Source organism: Lampetra planeri, chromosome 1, assembly GCF_965212315.1.
Source record: "Lampetra planeri chromosome 1, kcLamPlan1.2.h2, whole genome shotgun sequence".
Classification (NCBI taxonomy): Eukaryota; Metazoa; Chordata; class Hyperoartia; order Petromyzontiformes; family Petromyzontidae; genus Lampetra; species Lampetra planeri.
Genome location: NC_136107.1, coordinates 5,421,405 through 5,439,119, shown reverse-complemented (window position 1 = coordinate 5,439,119; position 17,715 = coordinate 5,421,405). Strand labels below are relative to the sequence as shown.

At 43.4% G+C, this 17,715-nt stretch overlaps 1 protein-coding gene across 2 annotated transcripts; it reads right to left on the bottom strand.

Annotated features, from left to right (window-relative positions):
• Nucleotides 1-1,968: 1,968 nt before the first annotated feature.
• LOC144732289 (gap junction delta-3 protein-like) lies at nucleotides 1,969-15,560 on the bottom strand. Of its 2 annotated transcripts, none has more exons than XM_078613776.1 (3): nucleotides 15,290-15,560; nucleotides 6,536-6,875; nucleotides 1,969-5,794 (listed from the first exon to the last, which is right to left on the bottom strand). In XM_078613776.1, the coding sequence occupies exons 2-3, from the start codon at nucleotides 6,722-6,724 to the stop codon at nucleotides 5,003-5,005; spliced, it is 981 nt and encodes a 326-aa protein (XP_078469902.1). In that variant the 5' UTR covers nucleotides 6,725-6,875; nucleotides 15,290-15,560; the 3' UTR covers nucleotides 1,969-5,002. The 2 variants fall into 2 exon arrangements, with proteins under 2 accessions (XP_078469902.1, XP_078469977.1); XM_078613851.1 differs by lacking the exon at nucleotides 15,290-15,560 and adding an exon at nucleotides 12,595-13,602.
• Between the last annotated feature and the right edge of the window lie 2,155 nt (nucleotides 15,561-17,715).

Here is a 17,715-nt window from a genome sequence, read left to right as displayed (position 1 = left end):
ATTGGTGGCTGGTCCACTTCGTTCCTACCAGTATTATCTCATCCCCCGCTTCGCTACTCGCCCCCAGGCCCCCAGCCTCACGTGACCATGTTATCGCCGTCAGCCCGGCGCCAGTCATCAGCCACTCACCCTCCTGACCAATCACCGGCCTGCGTCCTCAGTTACCCTTAACACCTGTAGTGTCTCTTAATGACCTCCCCCTCAATGGCACACAACAACTGTATCCTCAGTTGCCCCCACTGTACGCTGCTTGCTTCCCTAGCAACAGAACGCGTGGCGCGTGACATTTCAAGTCCTACACAGGTAGGAACAACAGGTTCCACACTGCCCACCAGGGATTATTTATCTGTCGTGCATCGGAATGCAGCCCACCCATGCACCCCTCCCACCGACCGCCGAGCAGGGCCACGATTGGTTGAGGATGTCGGGGAGGGTGGGGGGAAGGTAAACACGCTCAATCATCCAACTTCCCCCCCAAACGCCGAGCGGGGCCGCCATTGGTAGAGGTGGGGTGTAAACACGCCCACTCATGCAATCCCCTCCCCACCGAAACACCGAGCAATGCCGCGATTGGTTGACGATGTCGGGGAGGGTGGGGGGGAAAGGGTAAACATGCCTACTCATCCAACTGCCCCCCCTCCTGAATGCCGCGCTGAGTGTGTGTGTGAGTCTGAGAGTGTAAGAGTGTGTGTGTGTGTGAGTCTGAGAGTGAGTGTATGTGTGTGTGAGTCTGAGAGTGTGAGAGTGAGTGTGTGAGTCTGAGAGAGTGAGTGTATGTGTGTGTGAGTCTGAGAGTGTGAGAGTGAGTGTGTGAGTCTGAGAGAGTGAGTGTATGTGTGTGTGAGTCTGAGAGTGTGTGAGTATGTGTGTGTGAGTCTGAGAGTGTGAGTGAGAGTGTGTGTGTGAGTCTGAGAGTGTGAGAGTGAGTGTATGTGTGTGTGAGTCTGAGTTACCTCGTGTTATACAGTGGGGAACAACAGGTTCCACACTGCCCACCAGGGATTATTTGTCTGTCTGTCGTGCATATCCGGAATTCTGCCCACCCATGCACTTCCCCACCGAACACCGAGCTACGCCGCGATTGGTTGACGATGTCGCGGAGGGTGGAGGGAAGGGTAAACATGCCCACTCATCCAACTGCCCCCCCCCTGAACGCCGCGCTGTCCAACCAAGTTCCTACCTGCCCAATCCGAAAGAACGTGTTAAGGGCACCACGGGGTGAGCAGCCCCTCCCCACCGAGCCCCTCCCCACCCAGCCCCACCCAGCTCCACCCCTCCCACCCTCCACCCAGCCCCTCCCCTCCCACCCCCCACCCAGCCCCTCCCCACCCTCCCCACTCAGCCCCTCCCCGCCCTCCCCACTCAGCCCCTCCCCAGCAAGCCCCACCCTCCGCACCCAGCCCCTCCCTCTCCACCCAGCTCCTTCCTGCACGACGGACAAAATAATCCCCTGTGGGCTGGTGTAACCAGGAGGTTACTAACAGTATTAGCATGTTATGCACCCACAGAAAACCACGCATACGAAGGGATAATACTGGTAGGAACCTCTGGTTACACCAGCCCACAGGGGATTATTGTGTCCGTCGTGCAGGGAGGGGCTGGGTGGGGAGGGACTGGGAGGGGAGGGTGGGGAGGGGCTGGGTGGGGAGGGTAGGGAGGAGCTGGGTGGGTGGGGAGGGTGGGGCTGGGTGGGGGGTGGGAGGGGTGGGGCTGGGTGGGGAGGGGCTGGTCACTCCGTGGTGCCCTTATAAAACTCAACGTTTAACCTACTCACACCGGCTTGTGCCCGCCCTCACGGTCGGGCATATTTGCGGAATACACCACGCCGCCGTTGACCCTGGCCATTGACCGAGCAACCCAACGTTCCTACCAGCTCCCTCCGCAGGAATGTGTTATGCAGAGCTCAGCACAGAATAATTTACATTACCATTTGCTGTACTGCCATCTCCTGATCATCATGGACCCTGATTTTTTTTTCAAAGGAACTTTATTTTTTAAAGGTATAATTCAATCATTACTTTCAAAAGGTAAGATTAATATGAACATCCTTAAAATGAAAATAATGAAATGTCAGAAGTACACTTAATTGTAACAAATACGATTTTTTAAATGAAATATACGCTTGAAAACACATAAGCAAGAAAAATTATACGTGACATTTCTTGACGGCATACATATAAATCTCAATCCACCCCTGCATACCCACATACCCAGCTTGGCATACATTATATGCTGCTCACTTTAATATATATTTTTAATACACAATTGGATTGTTTCCCCCATAAAGCTAACCACTGTTAATCTCATGTAGGCAGTTGTTTGTTCATGTTTGCTGGATAACTCAAGTAAGAATCCAAAAATAATAATCTTCTTTACAAATATAAAATAGTAAAAATCCTTAATATGAAACACAATGGCACGAAATGTATCTTATGCTCAGGTTAATTTATGTCTAACCTTGCACTCCATCTCTCACACGCCACACTTAAAAAAAATATCAGTCATTTGTCATGTACTACAACATAATCTTTTAGGTTACTTTGTATGAAATGCATCTTGAAACATTTCATTTTTTAAAGTCAAGTTCACATAATAGTTTATTTCACATAACCGATCTATTCAACAAACTTTTGATTTCATCGTGGACCACTGTGAATCATTATAAATATACCCTGAATACAGGCTAACACATGTCTCTCTGGGACATATCAAAACTGTCATTATATATGCTAATGCATCTGCATTACGTGGAAGCAAATTTACAGTCCGATTCACTGCTTCCCTTTGTGTAAAGGGTTACGAGGCATGAATTACATTTTTTGCCAAGTCTTTTAAGCACCAACCCACTTTGAACACCGTGTATGGACTGTGCTTCTCAATAACTTCGTTGTCAGTTTGGAAACAAGTACTGATTTGTTTACTACTACTTGATGGTTAACATGCTTGATAATGAAATTAACAAACTCACTCTTGATCCACGTAAAATATGAGTTAAGGCACAATGCAGTCATTGAAATGAAGGTTTGTGAGTGTTAGAGTGAGATGTGATTAAGTTAAATAAAGTACGATATTACATTCATTTATCCTATGCTCCTATAGGACTCGACAGTAACAACTACTAAGGACATCAGATCATCTCAAAAACAATGCGTACAGCACCTCCACTTCCAGCACTTGGGTGTGAGGCATCAAGAGTGTTATTAATTACCAGAGGTGGGACAAAGTCATTGTTATGCAAGTCCAAGTCGAGTCGCAAGTCATCAAATTCATGACTCGAGTCTGACTCGAGTCCAAGTCACATGACTCGAGTCCACATCTCATAGGTGGGACAAAGTCATTGTTATGCAAGTCCAAGTCGAGTCGCAAGTCATCAAATTCATGACTCGAGTCTGACTCGAGTCCAAGTCACATGACTCGAGTCCACACTTCTGTTAATTACTCCATTGTCAAGAGTGTTATTAATTACTCCATTGTCTTGTTATTAACTTCCAATAGTGCAGAATCCAATGGGTTCACGTTGTGTTAATGTTGAAAATAAAAACAATTGGCACAGCAAATTAAAGTATTGATCTCATGACAGCTAGTAAACACTAGTGATTGAACAGCTGGTGTAAGCTCACATACCTTGCCTGCTCCCTGTCCCCCCCAATTCATCACTACATTCTTCAGGTGTTAGACTTTACACCTTTGAAGCTCGCGTATACAGGCAATGGGGTTGGAACCATGATGGAGTTGGTTAGCGCACTGAACTATGAAACCCATAAACCCGAGTGTTATTTCCTAACCCATGGCTAACATCAGAGGGGGGTGATTATTTTCTGAACCGGACCTGGGCCTCTCTCGTCACTAAGCCACACTGGCCAGCATAGTGAGGTATGGCCAAACAAGCCCCATTACTGACGCGGCATGGGGAGGCCTTCATCCAGCATTGGATCGACTGTCATTTAAATATATATATACTAAGTCAATCGTTGTTTCACACGTTATTGTTATCGTTTATCACTTTGTAATGTTTGCTTGAAGGGGCTCTGTGCAAATGCCCCCAAGGACCAATCAACACCTTCACTGCTTATTAGGAATTACTCTCACATTTTGGTGCAAATTTACCCTGCGCAAAATGACGAATTCAGATAACAGTTCATCTGTTGTTACTGCATTCTTATTAAACTCTTAATGTTATAAATGGATAGTCATAAAACAGCAATAATCTTCATGGGACCTCCTTTGCCAGTACCAAATATGAGAATAGGTTTTCCCCTTATTTCTGGCAACAAAACAGGTGTTAAGATGTTAAAACACCAAACTGAAACCTTTTATACTAAATCATGTCTGCATTAACCACATATACTTGTAGTCAGGATGCAAAAAAACATACTCTGACAGTATATGAATTGTCTTGAAACTGATTTGTATACACCAGCGACAGCTTTCTTTCGAGCCTCGTCTCAAACGGTGTTAGACCAGAGGACGCCAAAAGGCCAAAAGGCGTCCTCTGGTCTAACCACATTCTGACCACAAGTATATGTGGTTAATACAGACATGATTCCTTGTAAAAGGTTTCAGTTTGGTGTTTTAACATCTTAACATCTGTTTTGTTGCCAAACAACCTATTCTCAGCAATAATCTTCTTGAGAAAATGTTTCATATTATAATGGTTGAAACTTACCTAGCATTAACCCATTTTCACCTTCCATCTCCTACCTCTCCACCATACCCTACACTAATGAATTATGCATAAAATTACTTTTAACGGCAATATTATGAAAAAACCCATATTTTGTATCATGTGTAGGGATTCAGAAAACACCATTGGGTCTAAAATCGGGAGCATCTAAGAGGCTTGTCGTATCTACCATTTTCTGCGAGATACAAAGTGAAACTTTTCGAAATATTCTAGCAGATGGGGATGAAGTAATCTATGGAATGGAGAGGTGGAATGTCTAGAGAATGTTTCATTGTATCATTTGTCTGCTTTTCATAGCACGATTAGGTGTCTCATAATTCAGGTGCTCAACACTGACTGAGAGCCAGCCCTGCTCCGGATCAGACCATTGCCTGACTTATCTGACTGCCTCTGCATCTCCATGAGCAGAGGCTCCATCATGCTTGTGGAATTTTCGTGAGCTGCATTGCTCATGTTTTGCTGCCTGCTTATGTCTCGAGTGGAGATGCTGAGGTGGTCTATGTTCTGCATGGCAACACTGACGACGTGGCCGTTCATCCTCTTTGTGTCAGGGTAGGTGACGGCGGAACTGAATGATGGTGGAGCGTGGTGATATTCTTCGTCCGAGTCCGTGTCCACCACGTGCTTGAGCCTGCGACGCAGCGTCTTCAGCCCGATCAGGTTGATCTCGACGAAGCACAGAAGCGCGGAGAAAACGTTCACCACAAAGTAGTAGAGGAGGAAGACGTTCTTTTCTGTGGGACGCGACACGAAGCAGTCCACCTTGTTGGGGCACGGGAAGCGCTCACATGGAAAGTGGGCGTTGATGGTGAACCCGTAAACAAAGTACTGGCTCACGAGGCAGCCAATCTCCAGCACCAGCTTGAGAACGACATGCACAGCATACATGGCGTGTCTTCTCGCCTCCCTGTTGGACCGGCTTTTCTCCCACTTTTTCTGCTCCTCCATGCTTTGAAATGGTTTCTTTTCAACAATTCTCTCTGCCTTCTCCTCCTTGGTCTGGCTGTGTATAGCGAAGGCAATGAAAGAGAGGGAGGGTGCAGCTAGAACCACGATCTGGAATACCCAGAAGCGGAAATGCGACATTGGGAAGGCCTTGTCGTAGCAGACCTGTTAACAATGAATAAACAGAAATCGATGCAAATATTAAAAAATATATATCATAATACGTTCATATACTTGTTGTATGAAAGCAGTGTGTAAGTTATCATGAGCTGTGCAAAGCAGGTTAAGTAATTTTTTTTTCAGTTTTCTGTCACCGAGAGAAAATTAAGTGTCACCATATGTGCACAGTATGTGACTTGTGTGTGCATATCCAATATATCCAAGTAAATCATGACATGCTCCTACTAATGATAAGGAATTATTCATACCACCTTGAGAAAATGCTAAAAAGTGATGACTCAACATTTGCCAGAAATTACATTATACTATACAGTATTGTCAAGTTTAAACAATGCTATATTTGTGGGGACATGTTAGAGTTATTTTAAGGGTTAAGACAGATACCACCAACCATTTCTCTGAAGGAAATTCAGCATTGTTGCATCATTGATTCACAGAGCAGAAGTGATTTGCAAGTCTTATTGTGGTAAGAAATGAAAACTGTAAGTGAGATACAAGGCTTATGGGGTTTTTTTTTACAAAGGTACTTTGTTAGAATCAACACGTCACTGGGATTTTTTCGGAACACCACAAGGAAAACATACAAAAACAAAAATAAGCAGAGGTGAATCATCATGATGTCATTTAAATTTGCATTGAGACAGTCATAGAAGTATTACATCCGATGCCAGTCATTGACCCATATTTCTTGAGCCCATGTCCAATCAGTGACCTTTCAACACTAACCTGATTGCAGCCTGGTTGCAGTGTATTGCATATAAAAGCTTCTTGTTCATCCTCGTAGAGGTTGTCGCCGATAGTTGCTATGACTAGGACGCGGAAGATGATGAAGATCATGAGCCACAAACGACCGGTCATGGTGGAGTGTGCATTCACCGCCTCCAGGAGGTCCCCCAGGAAGCTCCATTCTCCCATGGTGATGAAGAGACGAGCGCTTCAGCGAACAATGCAGAGTACGCAATTCACCGACGTAATGTTCACGCAGCGGATTTCAGAAGAATCACGATATCCATTGACCCGCTCGATTTGGTTTTGATTCTTCTAAATGGCGTCTTGAGTAAGCTGCCTGCAATACACATCGAAGTATTTGTTACAACAATATAAAACAGTCGTTTACCATATGAGAGAATAATTCCCGTTGTACTTTGTCTACTCCCGCTAAATCTAAAGAGATGACTTAATTTTCATGTTTCCTTCCGACTGTGTTGTGCGCGTACAAGAATATTGGAACAGCAATTTACTTATCCCAGAACATCTTCAACTTAATTAAAAGTACTACTTATTATGGTTACACACTGGAACGTTTGGTTAGTTCCTTCCTGACTATTTTTGATTATGACTCGAAACTAGAGTGTCTTCAAATGGTTAGGTTAGCAACCTACAAAGTACTACCTTTTAGAGATCCCTCTTCCATTCCTATGGTCATCTCACACGTACAATGAGCTCCACGCACTGCATTGGCCTGTCTCGACAGCACTACATTAACACTGTGCGCCACCACGCCTGCCAAAATGTAACCACTGTTCTACGTGAAGATTGGTAGGCCTTATTTTCTTCTGATGGAGGAGCTCTCATCTTAATGCCAAGCATGCAAGCACCTGGCTGTGTGGTCAGAACACAGATTCATGCGGTATTTGGTTAATTCCTGTGAAGATAATTGTATCGGTGTTTTTGGAGAATTGCGTAGGCGAGTGGTCAGCACACTCGCTGCAGTTTGTTTATTCAGTCAGTAATTTGATCACTGCCACCACACAAAACATCTAGTGAGGACTTACCTAAACACGTCTAGTGTAAAGAATGCAGTTAACAAAAATCGTATAACATAATTTCCAAAAATAAGTCATTGTGTGGCAATGTCAGTCTACATCTCAAATTAGATTTCATGACAAATTACAGATGGTTTCCATATAACTCGTGTGCCGAGTCGGCCTTCATCGGTGCTTGCTAACAGCACTTACCCCAACAGTCTGTTCAGGCTATACTGGGGATCTTTGTCTTTGTATTTTAGTTGAGGAGCGGTGGAGCAGTGCTTAGCCTGCTGCATTACGAACCCAGCGATCCATCTGCGATTCCCGCTCATGGCCGACACCAGTGACGATTATCTGAACCGGTCCTGGGCCTCTCCAAGGTCGACTCAACCTCAAATGAGTAGCTGGCGCGGTGTATAAACATCGCCACTAGGGAGACAAAGGCGGTGGTGCTGGCCAACCACTGCCTCGTATGCCGTGCCGACCTTCAAAGGTGCTCGCTAACAGCACTTGCCCCAACAGTCTGTTAAGGCTATATGGGGGTCTTTGTATTTTTTTGTCACTAAGAACATCTGAATACAAATCTATTATGTATACCGTCATCAGTAGTGTGTTTGCAGGAGCATAACAATGAAAACTTCCCAGACCAGTTTTTGTTTTACAAGGCAGATCATGTGATTTCACAACTCTACAATTCCTGCGTTTTTTATCTAATGGGTGCGGCATGAGGGTATGAAGATAATTATAAGCATTCGTTGCTTTGTTAAATAAGTTAACTTTAAATGTGTATCTGCATTCATATTTTCAGTATTAACGTACACCATTCGTAAGTTGTAAAATGAGTGTCTGTCTGCAAGCTCCTACATTTCCAGGCATAAGTTAATGTTGACATCCAGAACGACTAAAACCAGGTTTTAGGACAAATTGGTTGGATGATCTTTTATTTTTGTATTTACAATGCCTGTACACAATACCTGAGATAAATGACATTAGCCGTGGCCTGGAATGAATCTCAGGTATTCGGGTTTTTAATGCAGTGCTTCTTAACGCTAACCACTGCGCCACTGTCACCACTGCACCACTCCACTTTTCGGGTTCGTTAAAACACAGTATAATAATATAATGCATGGAGAGAGTGGTGCAGTATTTGGCGTATACTGCGTTATGAAAAACTCGGCGACTTGAGTTGAATTCCTGAACACGATTGACATTGGTGGCGAGTGATACCTGGACTGATTCTGGGCCCCCCTCCACCTTCACCAAGCTGCACTGACCAGCGTGGTAAAGTATGGTAAAAAAAACACCACGACAGACGTGGCATGGAGAGAACTTCATCCAGCACTGATTGCCATTTTACATAGCATACCGTATGTGGGTGCCTTTATAGATGAGCATCCTTTTTGCCACAGTCTTATAACTCGTATGATTTAGATGAAATTCAACAATCTGCATAAAGTAATACGTATGCATTCCGAGCTATGTTCACAGTTATCTTCGATTTACGCCTGTAATACATCATATGAGGAAATAAATTCTGCCTAATGTGCACTACACCCTCAGCTCATCAACCGGCTCAGTCTGGCTCCTTTGTGTTGCAGCCTTAAACACAGATTTAGTTCAAAGTGGTCCTGGCCACTTTTTGAACATGCCTGTACAATAAATATACCAATACTTTCACTCTGACAACAAATACACAAACACTTTCAGCGTACCATCTCTAAAGAGCACGCATCATGTACAATCCTCTGTAAGATTGGCACCATGACGGTAAGTGTGTATGCCAATGCAATATTTCGTACTGCTTAATGCGTCATGGAGCCATGTCTATAAAATCCAAGTCTAATCCAGTTGGCAATTTCCTTAATGCTGCATAATAAATCAAGCCAACAGTAAATGTAAACCACAAACATTAAATATATACTGACTGTGACCACTGTTTCATGGATTTACTTATTTTGCTGGAGGGTGGCAGATGACAAATATTACCCTGTAGGCTTAATTTAATGCCAGCGTTGTATCTCATTTTAACATATGCTACACGGTCATTAAGCCCACAAGTGATGTGTTAACAGCAATCGTTTAATAAAGAATCCATTGCCCAGTTTAAACGAAATGTCTGGTGTGTGTGTATATATATGCTGAAAGTGTCAAGTGTGTGAGCGGTGTAAACCCCTCTTTTTTTAGTTCCAGATTGTACCTGGCATTGGTGGACTTTGCCCAAGCAGTAACGTGATGCAATGTCAACGCCAAAAAAGTGGCCAAGTCAAAAAAACACCCTTGGCGTTGTTCCTTTCCAAGGCAGCCTCTACAGCTTTTAAAGCAGTGCAAATATCTGACTCTCAATGTGTAGCATGCATTCAACAATAACTCACACGTTGTAAAGTGATATATTAACTTGGTCTGCAGAAAACAACCTGTTATGGCCATGTTCACACCGACACTGCATCTGGCATATCAGTCTGTATCTTCAGTTGACTAGTTTTGCCGGGCGGTGGTGGTGGCGCAAATGTCCTGAAACTCCCTTTCCGTCGATGTTGAGGTTGTCATACCCTGGTTTTCCAAGAGATGGCAGTACAACAAGTGTGCTCTAAACTCCATCTGTTCCTTAAGTTCTTTGGAGGGGAAATTGGTGCCATCTCAACCCCCTGACTGCCTTTCCCTCTTTTCTGTGGTTCCTCATGCCTTTGAGTTATTCGTTCTCTTTTTTTTCGAGAGAGCGAGCGAATACTGTGCATGTTTCAATTTGAAATCATGAAAGTCAAAAGAGACCTCACACATTGGCCTTATCAAAGGGGTGAACATCCTCTTACTATTCTGGTGTAGGCATGTTTATGCTCATTACTCACAAAGATATGCATATGACAAGTGAGCGACCATGTATGTTGGGTGCTTCCTATTGAGCTAATTTGCCTGTGAATGTTTTCTTTTCAAGTTGCTGCTCTTTTTTGTAAAGTGGATTTTGAAACCCTGTGACATCATCTGAGGATTAGGTAATTGTGTGGCACATTAATTCTCACGCACTTTAATCTGCTTAAGCAGAGGCTATGGAAAAATCACACCATGGAAATATAATGTAACATTTGTAATGATAACTATCCTCATATTCTTACATTTTACTAATTTAGTATTACATTGACACTTTCACGAGAACATCATCACAAAGTACACCAAATTTAAGGAACTGTATTTCACTGACTTTGTCAAATGAGGTCAAATTAATACATTTTAACAGTAACTTCATAAAATAATTAAATGTGTTAAGAAAAGTAAATCATATCATGGTACTCTCATGAATGAATGCCCTAGGTGCAGTAAATCTCACTCCTAGATAAATAAAGGAGACTCAATCCACATTATAACAGCCACACGCGAAGCATATTGTATCGCCTATGTACGTGGTCTGTTGAATGCATGGTTTTCTATAGGTACTCTAGTATTCTCCGACAGTAAAAAAAAAATTCACCTGATTTAAATAGAATTGGCAACTCATGCCAAAATGAGGACCTTCCTATAAAGTAGTCTTGAGATTCAGTGAAGCTAGTAAACTATTAGAAAAAAAACTATTATCATTAGAATATGCAGGGTGATCCATTTAGAGATACCCCATTAAAATAATAACGACACACTGTACAGGTAACATCCAGTATATCAAATCCTCTTCACGTCTCCAACCAATCTCAATGCATCTATTAAATATTGGAACACTCTCCTCTGTAAGATATGGAAAAATCGAGTTCATAATGTTCAACCAGTTGTTGAGAAGCAAGAGGATAGAAGAACGTGTATGCGGGATGTAAACTCCTGCGAAACGTCGTCTATAAAATTGTCCAAAGTGTTGCTTTCTTTTCAACATTCCGCTTTGCTAAAAAGACAAACCCATCGTCACATTTGCCCACGTGACAACTTGATTTGATTGACTTTGTCAGTTGGTGGAGGGATATATTTGAAAATTAACAACACCGACACGATATATACCATAATAAACTAAATACGAATCATTTATTAACATATTTTTTTTAAATAAGTGAGGTGTCAATAAATGTGTCACCATTATTACACTATTACTATGCACATTACATTGTTATTTATTCCGATGGTAACTGCTGTAGCCATGAACAACACATGTCGCTTGGTTGGCCTTGGCGCCTACAGTATATGGGTTTACAATTTCCCACAGCTTTTATAATTATTTTCAGTGCATACCATTATTTAAAAATATATATTGGTGCCATGCATGGTCGGCTCTTAAAGCTGACAGCCATGAATAAGTGGGTGTGTTGGGGTCCCAGTAGGATTGTCAAGAGCGAGAGGAGAACCTTCGAGGGGTTCACAACATGAAAGGTCAACAGTAGCTTGAAGCATTACGCCATTGCTATGCGTGTAAAGGACAACCTGGTTCCATGCTTTCTGCAAGTGAGAGCTGAAGCACGGCTCTTGTCTCGCCAACACAGGCACAATTGACCAAACGTCATGAGAGCATTGTGCAACTCAACAGTTGGCAGGATCAGAGAAATCCAATTATTGTTTACCCAGAATACAGGCACACAAACTCACAAGAAGGGCTTCTATAAGGCCTATTTGGGATGGTTTGAATAATTCTATTTCAATGTTGGTGCAGTAAAAAAACTGAAGTGCTTGGAGAGAAAAAAACTCACGGATATGAGAGAAGAACACAAAAAAACCCCACGCAAATATATCAAGAACCCACTTGCAGGACTGCCTACTGAAACTGATGTTTAATGGGAATTGATGATTGACAGTGTACAGTATTTGGTGTTGGCAAAACCTTCCAATTCAGGACCCTCCTGGAAACGAGTCTTTAGACTCGGTGTGGCTTTCCTGGGTACATAAGTGGATTATTGCTAAATAAATGTGATATCACTATTTTTTTTAAGATCTCATATCAAATCGGCACTTTTTACATTAAAATTACATTATATTCCCAGTAAGTGTACCGTAATTATCATTCAGACAGAAAAACATATCCATGGCTCCTAGAACTACAGTGTTATTTGCACAAAACACAAAGACACTGACCGTTGGGCTTATGTTGCTAGTCTGTGATCAGTGCTTGAGCGTGCCTGGAGTGGCTGTAACCATGCACACGTTCCTCGCTCGACTAAGCCCTTCTGTTATGTTTTACTTTCCTGCCTTTGCACCAACAGCACTCTACTCAAGAGGAACAGGTCTTCAGTACAGTTAAAGTCCCCATTATTCAATTACAACTGGCCACGGTGCAGCGTCTGTGTACCTGTAGGTACACATTAAAATTAACACATCATACATGCAGGATGCAACTTTGGTAAAAAAAATATCACAGTCATGGTACCAGTCCCAAAGCTTGTGCTTAAACATTCATTTGGTAGCCACATCTGCATTGACATTCATCAGCCAGAGGTGAAAACTCCACATTCATATGGCAAAGCCCTGTATTCCCATAGGTCAACCGCTACTAATTCTCCATGAACTGGTGCTCATAAGCTGATGGCTGTTGCCAACCTCCCTGAGGGATCACGGGGATGATGGGCTGGGATAACAATGGCCATGATTTGAACTCCCAATTGAATCACTGAAAGTTCAGCAGCTCTACCGAATGCACTAAGACACAGACACACTAGCATATAAATAATACACGTGATGCGATGTTACGTAATACTATTTACCTCATGGAATGTATCCAGTGCAGGGTATTATTGACATATCAGCACATAGCTTAATAGCGAAGGTGTGTTGGCTGACTCACAATCCAAGACTGATATATATTTAAAAAAAACTGATTCTCGTATCAGTTTAACACGTAATACAAAAACCCTCTATTATGATTCTCGTATTACTTCCATGTAAATGTAAACATTTGATATGCTATTTTGGAAACATTATTCATCGGCCAAAAGCCGTTGCACAGTTATAAAAAAAAATGATGTTTCAAATTGTATTATTACTTTTTTCCCCAAACTCAATAACGTGTGCGTACTGTTGTTACAGGACGTGTTATTATACTGCACGTATATGTGTGCAAAGTACAACATGCCGTCACACAAAGCCTGAGTAACTCACGTCCACACATACCATTCAGAAATCCTCGTCTCTTTGGCCAGAGACACCTCGGTTCTCACGAGCTAACTCCACCGGCCCTATTAGATTGCCAATTAAATCAATGCGCATACATCAAGGGGGAAAAGCCTCTGAAGGTGTCTGCAAGAGAACACACGTATCACCGGCCCATTCAAAGAACAATTTGGACGATATTTACTGCGGTGTGCCAGCACGCATTGAAAACGCACAACCTCGACAAGTTTTTTTTGTACAACCCCATAAACATAACGAGGCAACGTCTTGCGCAATTGCCATGTTTCGGAACGGCGATAAATATATTTGATTTAAAGCTGGACAAAGCAGTTTTCGAGCAAGGTAATCCGGTTTTGTAGTCAAATAAAAACGCTGTGACTTTTCACAGGCAGTCTATACAGACTGCGTGGCGAGTCAACCTTTCGGACAATGACCCTTCATTGCTCTATGTTATTTCCACAGCGTTGTTTTCCGTTATTCCCACACGTATCACGAGCCCACAGCGAACATGCACTTAATAAAAAATTACGCGCATTGTTATCGTGATCTATGCGCAGGATAAAGTTCGTCACAACACGATTCCTCCATTCGAATCAGATCTGCGGTGGTAGCGAATAAAAACACGTGCGCGTCTGCGCCGCGTTTTTATCGTAATGATATCACGTCCAGATGCTTTCTTTTTTCCATCTTCACCGATCTATCCACCACCAAGGGACTTAAGCTGATGCTCAATGTATGGCTGTGGAAGCTTTATTTGTCAGTGCTGTGGACACGTGGTGTTATCAAACGCATAGTGCTCAACGTGCTGGAGCACGCCTATCAGCACATAATGTGCATAGGTATGTGCTGGAGTCAAGGCACTACTATTCGCGTGGCATTCGGGCTCGTATATTTATAATTGAGATTCCAATAGGGACGACTGATTCACATGAGGGTTACACATAGGGTTGGCGTTCGGAATAGTATTAGGGGTGCGAGATGGGGTTAAGAACGTGACTGGTGTTATAGGAATGGGAGTGTCGTATACATAACTCTGTTAGTAGTACGTTTAGTGCTTACGAGTCTAGGGTAGAGATTGTGTTCAAAGTAGGTGTCGTGTTAAACGTGGGGAGTGAGTTCATCGTACAGGGTAGGTAGGGTAAGTGCCGGCGAAATTGTTAGTTTAGGGTTAGGCATATGGTGGTCAGCTCTCGGGATGCGAGTTGGGCTACTGTTAAACATTGTGTTGTTAGATAGTCCTATGATAAGTTACTAAAACCCAAGTTTACACTCACTGCCGTATAGCCTTACCGTAGCTAGAATCACACGGGTCACGTTCAACTCATCGGTCATCCTATTCGTAAGTTATCCTCCGAACCGTACGAACGGGCACGACCGCCTTCCGTGCGACAAACCAAAAATAAAGAAACTATAAACCATCTTGACTCAACGCTTTCGTGACTGCAGTCATAAAACAAACCATTCAACGTTAAACAACAAAACCAGGGTGCGAAGAGTAGAACGTAACACACACACAAAGAAACACCACCGGTAGGACACGCAGACAATCCCATTCCAGGTGAAACTTCAAAGAAGAATGTCCAAGCGAACGCGGCTTTGCCCGTGCGCGCATCGAGTGCAGGTGGAGAGTTGCGCCAGCGAACAAGAGCGCTGCGGTTCTTACCGGCCCACGTCCGCAGCTCCCTCTCGTCTCTCTCTCCCTTCTCTCTTATCTCTCCTCTCCTTCTTGGCTTGCGAGCAAGAGAGAGAGCGAGCGAGCGAATGTCTCCACCGCCCTTATAAAAAAAACGTAGCTCCAACGCCCCCGGGCTTAGCGACCTCTGTAATTGAATTAAACGATGAAATATTAACCCGGTTTTAGGAAAAGTTTAAGCGGCTCTCGACGACCACCCACCCCCCTCCTCCCCACAGCCACCGTGTGCTCGAAGTTGCGTGGCTTGTATTAGCCTAGGGGAGGACCTATATCGAGATGTGTACTCGTGCGTGTAAGGAGGAGCTTACGGGGGTGCAGGAGGAGGCAGAGGTTTTGAATGCATGACACGACAGGTTATTGATGATCTGTACCCCCTTGCTGCAAGGGCGTCTCGACCTTCAGTGTACTCGCGATGCGTATTCCCTCGACGTGTGAGCCCGAGTCAGTATGCGAAGCATTGTGAGCGATTGTTTTCGCTTGTGGATCATTACTACTTTGGCAAATGCGTGGATAACGGGATACAATGAGCTAAGATACTCATTAAACGGTAGACACACTCCTTAAAAATCCTTCAATGTATTTGCTTCGTTGATGATTCCCTTACAAACCTATCAGCATGTCTGTCTGCAAGTGGCTTCATGTTTGTGCCCGAATTATACATTATCTTATCTAATGCGCATTGTTCACTGACATTCGGGTGTCTTGGGGATGATGGGTGTTCAGACTTGAAGTGATAATGCCCTATGTTGCATAGTAACTTCGTAGCAAGTGCAACTCGTGTATTATATGGCATGTTTATAAGTGCGTTACTTTTACGTGTAATGCATTTTAGAACTGACAATCGTGGACAACCCATCCCCAAACTCGTTAACCCCCCCACCACCCCCCATGGAATGTCCTGCAGTATTACAACGCATTAATACCCGTGCCGTGTTCACACATATTATGTCTAAATATCGGACATCTCGCCTGCAGGTCATTGCGATGTTAATCGGGAATACACCCACGTTTGCGTCCAAGGATGTATGTCAACGATCTTCCCGTGTGGCCTCCACAGACTGCTGGAGCAAGTCATATTTTGCTTCGTATGGCTGATGAATGTGGGGAGCAACAGCTGTAATTGTACATTGAGGTGATTGAGCCTATATAACAAAAATATGTATTTGACCAGGTAAGGCCCACTGAGGGACGTAGCATTTTTTTCAGAAACGACCTGGCCACAACAGATGGCTCAACAAAGTGGTTTATCGCGTGGACATTTATAGCAGCCGAATACTCTTAAACGCATGTTTCTAAGTGTGGAGGGGAAAACTCGAGGACCCAAAAAAAAATCCACACGGCCACGGGGAGAAAATGCAAACTCCAAACACACAGGCTTCAGGTGTCGGGATCTAACCAATGGACTCTTGCATACCAGGCGAGGTAGTCAACATCTTGCCACTGTGGCACCCTATAGTTGCGTCAGGAGTCATTGCAAAGTGGTGTATCGCCCTAATTATGCCTCCTTCGTTTTTTTATGAATTGGGCTTTGAATCGTTATATGTTCATACCTGCCAACCCATACGGTTTACCCGTATTCTTGTGCAGGGAAATGGAGTTTTCAGGCCCGTACGACGTAGAGTCTTTTCAATACGGGCTTTGTAGTATGAGCAATGAGATGTATAAGGGCACGGGTAACTAATAAAGTCTGAATTGATCTGTAATAAGATTGGCACTGAGAAGTAATTGACAGCTATGTATGGTCCTCTTCTGGATGACCACAGTTGTCACACGCCGGAGAGTTTTACATTTTCCATTTGTTCTGTTCGTGAATGAATACACGAGGGTGTGGTGCGGTCAACACCACGATCTGCTGCCTTTGTATCACCAATGTTGATGTTTACATTGTGCCGGGTCGTTATTTAAGAATGTATGTTAAACTTCTTTCGCACCGTACGTGCGAGACGACCTCATTAAAGCACATCAACCGGTTGAGATAATCACTGTTGTGACCCTATATGTTAAGTCCGCACTCGTCGCGAAATGCGCTGACCGCTAGGCTATTACTCCTAACTTTGCTGACTGACACACATACTGGCATTAACGGAGAGGGTACATAGAGTACAAAATATACCCGTATACTACTGCTTCTCAGAATAGAGTCAATTTATTACACGAGTAAACGGCATAAGAGCTTAAAAAGTTCTACACAGAATTGACAGAAAACATATCTTAACAAGATTTTCCTGATTCAACAAATCGTTGGTGACTATGTGTTGATAGTGATGCACAAGCACAAATAACTAAATTCAACATGTTCATCAAATATACCGTGGCCTTAAAAGGATAAACAAGCTATATAAGATTATGTCTTGGGCAAAGGCCCTTCTTCATAGACGCCTTCACGTATGTGTGTG